General features: G+C 34.2%; 1 protein-coding gene across 1 annotated transcript in view; it reads right to left on the bottom strand.

Annotated features, from left to right (window-relative positions):
• The window catches only part of MTREX (Mtr4 exosome RNA helicase), a 99,302-nt gene that overhangs the window by 37,339 nt on the left and 49,401 nt on the right, over window positions 1-12,562 (bottom strand). The window contains exons 17-18 of the mRNA XM_063086617.1: window positions 6,338-6,510; window positions 5,674-5,742 (exon numbers count right to left, since the gene is read on the bottom strand). Of these exons, the coding sequence (XP_062942687.1) occupies window positions 5,674-5,742; window positions 6,338-6,510 (242 nt within the window). The remainder of the gene's footprint in view (window positions 1-5,673; window positions 5,743-6,337; window positions 6,511-12,562) is intronic.

The following is a 12,562-nucleotide window of genomic DNA, read 5'->3' as shown; positions in this document are numbered from 1 at the left end:
TACTGACAACCTTGGCTGGCATCATGGACCATGAAGAAGCAAGACGAAAACACACAGGAGGGAAAATCCTGGGATTCTTTTCCTAGGAATGTAATACTTATGTACAAATACGATGCCTCAGTGGACCAAAAAAAAAAAAACTCCTGAGATTATAAATTTTTTTCAGCTAATTTATTTTAGTTCTGTACTCTATAAAGATGGATTATAATCTTTCACATAAGTGAAAATAACTGTTTTATTTAGCTTTCCAATAATTGTTTTATCTTAAATTCTTTAAATTTTTGTTCATGTCTGAATTTTTACTTCTTAATGATATAAATGAATATTCTTTTCACTAACTTCTCTTTATTCATTGTAAAATGTGGCTAATTTCTCATTATAAATGGAAATCACCAAATTAAACACAATTTTGGTAATCCCAAACTTGTAGAATTAAAGAAATAAACAATATGAAATAAATATTCACAAGGGCATTTTTATGTCTTAGAATTCTTTCTAAGTGTTTTCTCCCTCTACCTCTGGCAAACACTACTGGCTACAAACATTTTGGGTTAGTATTCTCACCTTGATTACAAAGTGAATAAAACGTACTTTACATTTTTAGTGAATAGACAAATGCAAGTAGCTCAATGGAAAATCAGGTTCATCATCAATTTAAACAGAAAAAAATGAATGTGCTCCTCTCTAGTCCTCATTTCATGAATTCTCATCAACTAGTTCCTTTTATACATGAATTAAAGATCAACAGAGGAAAATACTTTTTAAAAAGTCTAGTGTGTGCATGTGACATAAATGTAATTATATTAGCTATAATTTTTCTCTCCTGAAAATGTAAAACCTTAGATTGACTACTGGCATCACAACACAAGGGGCTCCTCAAACCTGCTCCCTAGCAAAAGTGGCGAATATTATGAAAACACCAACCATTTAAAGTCTCTGGAAATGATCCTAAGGGAATACCAAATGAAGAAACATCTAGTCAAAAAAATCCACTAAAATTCAGTAAGAACAGCAAGAGTCTGTGATATCTGAACCAAGGCCAGTCCCTCTCTCACTCCTCCCAGCTCATCAAGGCAGAAACTTCAGGGCTGGGCAATTACCACAGCTAGTTAGAGCATGATACCATAACAAGGTCAGGGTTTGGAACCCCTTACTGGCCAGCAGCAGTTAAAAAAAAAAAAGAAACAAACTTCAGACTGGTGAAGCCAAAATTACAGGAAGGCTTTGCTTTCCTGCAACTCTCAGCTGGGCTCACTTTCCAGGAAGGGCAGGATGACAGCATTTCTTATCCTGCTCCCACCTACCTGTTACTTAGGCTAAATTCTGGGCATGTGAAGATTAGAGGTAAGGGCTCACTTCTGCCCAGCCTCCTGTGGTTAGCCAGAGGCTCTATTTTAGGTGTGGCACTGATGGGAATAAGGGCATCAACAGCCCTTACCCTGACTTAATAAGGCACTAGTTCCATGCTGGGAGAGGCAAGCTGAAAAGACCTGAGGCTACCACCCCATCCTCCATCTAGCCCTCAGCTCCTAAAGCAGGGGTGCCATAAGAGAAAATTTTGCCATTGTCCCCACTCTCAGCTTTAGAATTTTGGCTCAGATTTTGCCTGGAGAGAGAAGCAGGCCTTAAATTAGATAGCTCTGAATATTTTCTTGGGGAGTTCAAGCCTACAGGAATTCTCAAAAACAGTGGGGATTGTGGTGAAAGACAATTATTGGTAGATTTTGTAGATTCACTGGAGATACACGTTAAATTACCTGTTTTTTTATTTTTGTAAGGAAGATAGCTGGGAGCAGCCCTTCTGCTAGTACAGCTTAACTGTTGAGTATGTATAGCGAAAACTGTAGTCAAAAAGACCCCTGCCAAAAGCACTGCCAACCCAAGGTGGTTGTGGGCATATCCAAGACTGTGTCACCCACACTCCAACCCCAGGAGCAAAATAAAAGGCTTAACACTCGGTGCTGGGGGTTAGGGGGATGGTGAGTGGGGCAGAATAGATTTCACTCAAATAATCTAGCTAGTCAATAAACAAATAAACAAGCAAATAACAACAATAACCTGCAAGGGGAGATGGAGGAAAAACCCAGAACTACTATATTATCTAAAATGTCCAATTTCCAATGATAAAAAACGAGACATGGAAGGAAACAGGAAAGTAGGACTTATGACCCATATACCAGAAAAAACACGCAACAAGAACTGCCTGTCAAAGTAATCAAGATGTTGTATTAAACAGAGACTTAAAAGTAGCCATTAAAATACGTCGAAAGGACTGAAAAAAAATCATAATTATAGAAGAAAAGGAAGGTAAGATAACAATGTTATATCAAATAGAGACTATAAAGAGATAGAAACTATAACAGAGAATGTAAGGAAATTCTGAGTTCAAAAATATAGTAAGTAAAATGACAGAAATAACCAGAGGGGCCCAACAGTAGATCTAAACTGGTAGACGAAATCATTAGCAGACTTGACGATAGACTGATAAAGATTATGCAATTCAAAGAACAAAGAGAAAGAATGAAGAGAAGTGAACTGAGCCTTAGAGAAATATGAGATATCAATAAGCACAACATATCCATAATGGGAATTCCAGAAGAAGAGAGAAGAGAGTGGAAAAATCCTCAGAGACATAATAGCTGAGAACTTCCTAAATTTACTGAAAAAAAGTAATCTACACATCCAGAAAACTCAATGAACTCCAAGAAGAATAAATGAAAAGAGTACAGACAACTTTATACAGATATGTTTATCACAGCAAAAACGCAGAAAGCCAAACTGCAAGGAGAAAATCTTGACAACAGCAAGAAAAAGACTCATCTCTTACAAGGGGACACCAACAAGATTAACAGCAGAAACTTCCCAGCAGAAACAATGAAAGCTGGAAAGCAATGGGTTGGCATAGTCAAAGAAAAAAAAAAACAAAACCTGTTAACCAAGAATCCTATTTCCAGGAAAGTTATTTTTCAAAAATGAAGGCAAAATTAAGACATTCTCAGATAAACAAAAACAGAGAATCTGCTGCTAGCAGACCCACCTTACAAGAAATACTAAAGGAAGTTCTTTGGGCTGAAAGCAAGTGACACCAGACATTTACTTAAATCCACACAAAAAAGCAAAGAACACTGGTAAAGGTAATTATGTAATTATAAAAGACAGAAATAAATGAATATTTCTTTTTCTCCTAAGTATACACTGTATTCTTAAGCCAGTAACATTTTGAAATATAGTATATTTGGCAATAACAGCACAAAGAAGGGGGTAGAAGTAAAGCTGTACTGGGCTAAGGCAATAACTAAGATAATAACTTGAATCCATAGGTAGAAATAAAGAAAACCAGAAATGACAAATAAGATGCATACTTGCTCTCCTTTTTTCTCTAAATTTCTTTAGAAGTCACCAAATTATATAAAGTAATAATTATAACAATGTATTATTGGGTTTATAACATTTACAGATGTAATATGCATAACAATACCACAAAAAGAAGGAAAATGGCATAGAGACATATAGAAATAATGTTTCTATATCTCACTGGAATTAAGTCAGTTTAAATCTAAAACTTATTCTGGTAACTTAATATGTATATGGAAAGCTTTAGCAACCACTAAAAAAATAACATAAAATATATATAGTGAAAAAATAGTTTAAAAAACTGAAATGCCACATTTGAAAATATTCACTTAATGCAAAAGAAACCAGTAAGGAAAGAAAAGAAAAACAAAGAAAGACCCAGAGAACAAAAATTTACATGGCAGACATAAATCCAACTATTATCAATAATAAAGTTAAATGTGAATGGATTAAGCAATCCAAAAAAGGCAATACGCTCCAAATTCATGTATAGATTCAATACAATACTTATCAGATGGTTGTACATATCTGTGAATATACTAAAAGTCACCAAATTATACACTTTAAATTGGTAAATTGCACACTATGTGAATAATGTCTCAAAACTGCTTAAACAAAGAAACAAAAAAGTAAAACTTACAGTGAAAAGAATCAACGGCATTACAGTACAATGGAAGTAAGAATATTCTGCCCTACCAATATTCTCTTAAATATGGACAAGTTGTGGAATGAGTAAACTGGCAAAGGCATGCTAACTTTTCCATCAAGGGTTACATAAATGCATGTATGCTATTTCCTTCCAATATCTTTCAAATACTTTTACCAGGGGAACTTCTAATGTGAACCACCAGCTCAAAAATCTGAGCACGTTAAAAAACCAACTCACCAAACAAAAATAAACCCAAGTGAATCAATCAACCAACCAACCAACTAACCTTCAACAGCCTGTCATTGCTTTTACATGTTTAAATCTAGCCCCAATATAGTTCAGACCTACATTTTAAGCACTTTCCATGATAATCCCCAATACCTTTTTGATGTTATTCCTTCCATTAACCTGAAATGTTCTGGAACTGCTGCACACCACTGCTCCTCCACCAATGAATACCCATCAAATGAAATTCTACTTCAAGTTTCCCTTTAAAATTTTAAAATTCTCTTCCTTCTCAGATGCCATCTCCACTAGTTCATACATAACTAATTTCTTCCTCCTCTCTGCTCCAAATGCACTGTGCTTATATCTTTACTAAAGTATTTATCACATTCTGCCTTATATTTTCATTATCTGCTTGCCACTGTTTCCAACAAGTGAGCACAAGAATTTTGTGTCTATGGTCAATGAATGTTCGATAAGTTGGAATGAAATGAAATAATGAGTTTGATAATAGTTCCAAAAAAATCCTATAAATTAAAAATTACTAAGTTAATAATTTATCAAAATGGCAGTACCAAACTAAATACCCTTAAGAAGTTCCTCAGTGAGATCAAAGATCATAAATCAAAACACCCATCACAAACCTAAGACCTTAATTTTTTCTCCACAACAAATGGATTCAATATCTCAAAGGTCACTTACATACTTCAGGACTAACTTTCAATCCCAAAGCTTAATTCCTAACTGCCTCTACACATAGGTGGGACAAAATAGTTAAAGACCAAAAATCATAAAATCTATCTTAAAAGAACTTTTACATTTAAAAGATAAGGAAATATAGGCATAAAGACACAAAATGTCTTGGATGAGGTTACTTCCTGGCAGGTAACAGGATGGTGCCTACTGCAGCTAAAGAAAATATAATAGGAAGGATGGCTTAATTTAAAGATAGTTACTCTTCTAACAAATTAACAAGATCACCTTTGATTTTATATATAAGTAATCTTTTCAAAATATTTATATAAATAATGACCAAAATCAACTTTATCATTGCCTCCACTTAGACAGAATAAGTAAAACTAAACAGCTCTCAATTTTTCTTTGTGTCTCTAACAAATACCTAATTAAAATTCTAATTGTCAGTGTGAGAAGCTGATTTTTCCTAATATTCAATTTAAAGACTAAACTCATAAAAAAGACTGATGAAACTCAGAGAAGAAATGTAAATTGTCATGAAATTAAAACTTTTTGTTTTTGTTAGGAAAATAACCATACATCTTTTAAAGACAAAATTTAAGGTTATTCAAAGAATTAATTCCTTATGGCAGAATTTATTAGCCCTTCTCTTAAGGTAATTCTATTTCTACTTAGACCAATTTCATGAATCTGAAAAAACATTTCACTAAAAATTTATATACAATTCTAATTCAAGGACAACAGCTTACCTTAACATTTGACTTTTTTGAAAAATTCACCACTACTCCCCAGCCAAAGTCATCTCCTTCATTCTTTACCTGAGAAGAAAGTAAAGCAAATAAACAAGAATAATGTTTATATCTAAAAGGCAGTTTTAGACTTTCATACCCACATTATAGACTAACAGAACTTTTGAATTTTCCAGATAAAATTTTTTTTGAAAGATCACTGCTAAAGGAACAAGGAACAAGATATTAACCCCGTAGAAAAAAAAGTGTCAAGTTTCATACACCCCTACAATAGCAATAATAGGAACCTCTCAATGGGCAAACAAATGCTAAAAATGAGACAGTAAATTTGTTCTGAGACTTTCATATCCAGTGAATTCAATACCAGACTTAAAACTGCCTTGTTTTTAGACAACATATAAAATATTTCCAGTGATGAAATGCTAATTCCAAACCTATCTACTTCTATTTATATTCCTCAAAATGAAAACCAGTGGTGTTTTAAAAGGCTTTCACCTAAGTCCCACAATTGGTGCCACATGGAAACAGGTAAAATAATTAACATAGATCAACTATTTTCAGCAGGAAGCATTTTACCAAGATAAGAAAAATAATTAGAATCTTTATCCAAAATATTTTAAAATTCTGAAATATTCAAATATTTTATGAAGAAACAATGACATACCTTTACCAAACGACCTGGCTGTAGAAATGGTAAGCAGTATTTTGGTTTGTGAATATATTCTTCAATTTCTTTACCCAGTTTGGCAAGCTGCTGTCTAATCTTATAATAGATGACTACACTTTCTTCATTGGGAATTACTATTTTATTATACTGTTCTTCTGAGTTCTTTACCTCTGTAAATAAAACACAGGTACAATACCAAAAAATTATATACCTTATGTAAACTGTGCCCAAAACATATCTATTTTTTCCTACTACAATTGTAGGAAACAAAATCAGTTTGTTACACTAGAAGTTTTGAGGAAAAGTTTCTTGAGATGACTCGAAAACATGTTGTCTAGTTTCTCCCTTCTCCCTTAAGGTTCACCTTCTCTGTTCTCTCACAGTTCCTGCTATCAGTCAAATGTGTCCCCCAAAAGTTCATCTGTTAGAAATTTGATCCCCATGCTAACAGTGTTAAGAGGATGGGAAATCCAATAACGTATTTGAAAGGTATGGCTTTTTAGAGGTGATTGGATCGTGAGGACTGTGGCCTCATGAATGGACTAATGACTTATCACCAGTAATGGAATGGTGGCTTTAAAAGGACAGCAAGTGATCCCTGCACCAGCCAACTGTCCCCTCCTTTCCTCCCCCCAAAAAAGAGAGCAAGTGAGAAGGTTAGCTCTCTTGCTCATGCCAATCCTCGCCATACGATACCCTGGTCACCATGGGACCCTGTACAGAGTTCCGCCTAGAAGGCGGCCCTCACCAGATGTGCCCCTGGACCGTTTCTTCCCAGCCCACAAAACTGTAAGAAATATATTTCATTTCTTTATAAACTACCAAGTTACATGTATTCAGTCATCAGGAACAGAAATGGACTGATATAGTTCTCCAATTTACTCAATGTAAAGCGAGTCTGAATTGGCAGCAAGTTAACGCCTGTCCAGTTAATTCTCTCCCCATGGATTGGATTGGAAAAGGGAAACATTTCTGGAAATTCTATACGTACAATGTCCAACAAAGCACAGTCCTAGGAAATTTTATGTGATAACAGAAATTTTCTATGTCTGCTCTCCAGTACAGTAGCTAGCAGACACTAGCCATATGTGGTTACCTAACTTAATTATACTAAATTAAAACTTTAGTTCCTCAGGTCTACTATCACCATTTCAAATGTTCAACAGCCACATGTAGCTACAGGCTACTATACTTGGATAGCACAGACATAGAACACTTCCACCACTGCAAAAAGTTCTATTTAACAGTGCTGTTTCAGACCTTCTAAATAATATGTGCTTTAACTCAGCAGAGGATCCAGTTTGCTAATCTCATTAGGCTTCTAATACCACCTGGGCCACGGTCTATAAAACTGAAGACAAAGCATATTTACCTCTCTACTTTGTTGGTGGCCAAAACTTTAGTCCCTTTTGGCAACTGTCCTCTTAGCTAATCTAATTATCCAGGTGCCATTTCTGCCCTAATTTTTGCTTGTAGTGCTGATCTCCCTTACTAACTCATTCCATCATGCCTCTATCCCACTATTAACAAACTATTTTTATAGTGGTAAAATATACATAATATGTATCATTAGTGACATTTAGTATATTCACAATGTACGCAATCACCACAACTTTCTAGTTCTAGACTTTTTCACCACCACAAAAAGAAACTTTATGCCCATTAAGCAAACAGTCCTCATTCTCCTTTTCCCCTCACTTCTTCCTATCTTTCTCTGTGATTTCCTTATGAGTTTCATATATATGGAATCATGCAATATGTGGCCTTTTGTATCTGGCTTCCTTCATTTAGCAAGTTTTCAAGGTTCATGAATGTTGTAGTATGTATCAGTAATTCATTCCTTTTTATGGCTGAATAATATTCCATTGTGTGGCTATATTGCATTTTTTTATCCATTTATAACTTGACAGACATTTGGACTGTTTCCACTTTTTGGCTATTATTAACACTGCTGCTATAAACATTCACGCACAAGTTCATGTTTCAATATATTTTCAATTTTGATGTGCTGCCAGGAGTGGAATTGCGGGGTTGTATGGTAAATTCCATATTTAATTTGTTGAGAAACTGCCAAACTGTTTTCCACAGTGATAACATTTAGTTATTTTCCTTCTTTAAAAAAAATCCATCCTAGAGAGTGCGAAGTGGTATGTCAATTTGGTTTTGATTTGCATTTTTCTTATGACTAATGATGTTGAGTATCTTTTCATATGCTTGTTGGCTATTTGTATATCCTATGTAGAAATGTCTATTCAGATCCTTTGCCCATTTTTAAACTTATTTTTGTTGTTGACTTGTAAGAGTTCTTCATATATTCTGGATACTGGATCTTTATCAGATAGATGATTTACAAATATTTTTTCTCATTCTTTGGGGTGTCTTTTCACTTTCTTGATAGTGTCCTTTGATGTGCAAACATTCATAATTTTTATGAAATCCAATTTATTCTTTCTTTTGTTGTTCATGCTTTTGGCGTCATATCTAAGAAATCACTGCCAAATCTAAGGCTTCATAAGGCTATGAAGATTTATACCTATGTTTTCTTCTAAGAGTTTTATGACTGTAGTTCTTACATTTAGAACTTTCATCCATCTCCTGTTAATTTTTGTATATGGTGTGAGGATAGGGCCCAACTTCATTCTTCTGCAGGTTGCTATCTTGCTGTCCCAGCACCATTTGTTGAAAATCAATGGGCAATAAATGTATGGGTTTATTTCTGGATTCTCAATTCTATTCCATTCATCTGCATCAAACTCCTCTATTTAACCTGTGTGCTCCAGTATCTTAATCTGCAAAATGATGATAACAGTAGCACACATATAGTTCTTTCCTAGGGATTAATTGACAAAAGATATAAAATGTACTTTTCTAACAGTACAGCACAAACTGGAAGAACATTACTTTCGTATTATTATTATTACTGTCAAACTTTTCATAGACTGCTCCCTCTAACTTCTGTTCTTTTGTACTACCTTGAACATACTGCATCATCCCGGTTATTCTGGTTTTGTCTGTTTGGTTTCTTTTTTCTGTTCTTGTGACAGTTGGCTACTATGGAGATCTGGACCCTTGACCTTGGTGTTACAGCACCATGCTCTTACTAACTGAACTAACCAGCCAGCCCTACCCTGGGTTATTTTTAAATGAACTGCATCACTGCTTACAGAAACTGTATTTCATTAGTTATAGTCTAAAATGATATTGATGACAACACACATTATGGCAGTAAACATTATCAAAAAAAGAAACAATTAAAAACATATAAGAGAATATTTGACAAACTAAAGTCATTAAGAAGTTATATAAAAATGAAAACTGCACACTAAAATGATAATACTGCTGCCCCACCTAGAATTACAAAGTAACACTGTTTGTAGGAATCAGTGGAACACTAACTCGGCACTGACAGGAGGAGTCTGAGGAGATGATAGACAAAGATATCTGCTTGGATGAGTCCCTATTATCCCCCATCCTGCACTGCAAATCACTTCTGTGCTCAGACCATTTAACTAATGAGTCAAAAGGTTGACATTTTAAGAAGTCCCATTTATTTTGTATGTAGAATTAACTACAGCTATATGCCACTCCAGAAAGTTGGGTAAGTTTAGGTGTAGCTTTTTTCTCCAAATTAAAAAAATTTTGTTTCTCTAATCTTTTCTCAAAAGTTAAAAAACAAAACTGGTTGAATTTATGTCTTCCAAAAGTGACAATGTACATGCAACAAATTAGAAAACAAAGCCAGAAAATGAGACAAAGTTGCCTGTGAAACTCCCCCAATGAACTGAATGAATTTAATATAAGGATAGTATCTTTTGCACCCTGCTCAGTCAAGGAGGTTCAATATAAGCTGGTTTCATTGCAGCACAAAAGAGAAGACCCCATGAGCACTGCCAGAGGAAAGCCCCAGTATTTTAGGAGATAGCATGTTAATATATGTCCATAAACTCTTCAGTTTGCAACCAATTTCTTCCTTTTGAGGAGAAGGGGAGTGGTGGTTGCAATAATATATTTATATCATATAATATATGCAAAAGACAGATGTGTGAGTGATGAAGAAATGACTTCCATTCTCAGCACTGACCAAATTTTACAACAGGTTAAAGTGTAAATTGTTCTACTAATCTAGGGCAATACTATCAGTAATTACAACAAACACTGAGCATTTAACATAAATTATCTCATTTACTTCTTATAAACTGGAAGAATTGGATATTATCCCAATTTCACAGAAGAACTAAGGCTCAGGTAATTCTGATTGAAACTCGTGTATATCTAATTCCACAGCTCTTGCTATTAACTATGACATTATTAAAAGATTAAAATTAAGTCTATTTTTCTTTTCAGTAAAGGTACAGTAAAATCCTAGAGGTTTTACTCTATGGCTCACCAAAAAATCTCCTGTGGATTCAGTAAATCAAAATGAAAAACATCTCATGTATGTGAACCATTTAAATTTGTTACAATAAATAAAGCATTGTATTGTGAAATAAAGCTTAATTCTATATTTCCAAAGACACAGTCTACGTTTTAAAATTTTGGTATATTTAAGGTAGTGAAAATAATACCAGGTCTCTTAAAAAGGTTCTAGAAGTATCAATAACAGAAGGAAGTATATACCTCCCTACCAAGTAATGAGTGAAAACAGAAATAAACTCTGTTCAAAATGTATTCTACATTTTAAGGGAACACAGTATAGCCCTTATTACCTCTAACCATCTTCTCTCACACAATGTGCTTGTTGTTTGGTCACACCACTCAGCCCTGCAAATTGTACTAGGGGTGTTTCAATTCCCTCATCATTTCTCTTTCATCACTTAAATTCCCGCCTCTTCCATTAAAAAGTCTGTTACACTTCTGATATTTAGTTTTTCATCAGTTTCACAGTGTTAGAAAAGCAGGTCTTGCCCCTTTAAAAACAGAGGTAGAGAGATGCAGGAATAATTCAATTGCAAGAAGATAAAAGTATATATAAAAACAACACCAAGGAGCAAATATTATGTTACCCACATCCTTTTAAAAGGTAAGTCAGTACATTGTCCTGTTTTTATTAAAAAAAAAAAAAAAAAAAAGTTGAGGTTTGGGGAGACAGAGGACAAGGGATAGAGTGGGTGGAAGAGTCTTGGTCAAAATCATATTGAACAATCTGTGAGCTCAGCTAATAGGCATAAAAAAGGGCTTTAAATAAATGGGAAAATACTTGGAATTTCCCCTCTATCCCCCACTGTGCATGGGGTATCTTCTATGGAACTACAAAATAATGTAAACATAGTTTAAAAAGTAATGTACTGATTGCCAGAATATAAAAAGAAAAAAAGAAAAAAGCAAAGGTTGTTCCCTTGTTTCTCTTGGTTATTTAGTCTCCAAACCAGTCTAACTGCTGCTGTGTGTGTATGTATAATTACCCTACTCATGCATGACCTAGTGCTAACTGCCTAGGAAGAATATTTTAACGTTTAATTCTTTTAAGTATTAAACTAGCTTGTAACCTTATACCTGTTTCAATGACAGCATCTGAAATTTCTATATCAGGTAAAATTAATGGATTTCTTCGTTAGTACTAATCCGATTTCAATACCTCCTTAATCCAAACCCAAAGGCAAAATGCATTTAAATCCTGATCTTGTTTTAGTTTTATTATTATATAATTTTTGGTGGGAAGAGGGAAGATTTATAGCTTCTTTTGAAATATGGTTCTTTGAGACTAGAATCATACTTTCCTATCTCTGCCAAGACCATGGTTTATCAACCAAGCAAAAATGGCATTCAGTACTTTAAGAAAATAAAAAAACGCAACGTGATCTGAAATTATACACATGCCACTAAATTTGTAAGGTGTGTTTTAAAAATTCAACAACTTTGCTTATGGAAATTTAAGTTGAGTCTTAAAACCAACTAGCTCGAGATTTTTTAAATTATCTTTTGTCATCCTTGTTTTTTTATCAGTTAGAGAAGTTACTGCATCTATACCCATCACCTTATTAAAAAAGGAATGACCCATGCTTTAATAAAAAGAGCATGCTTGGTAGCAGGAGTCCAAGATTCCAGTATCGATTTTGCCATCAATCAAGTGTGTAACCTTAAGATACTGACTTAACTTTTCTAGCATCCCCCTCCCTTAAAAAAAAAAAAAAATCAGTAAAATGATTCCAAAGCTCTTTCCAGCCCTATGGTTTGTTAAAACAAAGCTTTCCTAACTTCTGTAATAAATAATATCTGAAGTAT

Source organism: Cynocephalus volans, chromosome 2 (assembly GCF_027409185.1).
Source record: "Cynocephalus volans isolate mCynVol1 chromosome 2, mCynVol1.pri, whole genome shotgun sequence".
Lineage (NCBI taxonomy): Eukaryota > Metazoa > Chordata > Mammalia > Dermoptera > Cynocephalidae > Cynocephalus > Cynocephalus volans.
This window is presented reverse-complemented; position numbering and strand designations above follow the sequence as displayed.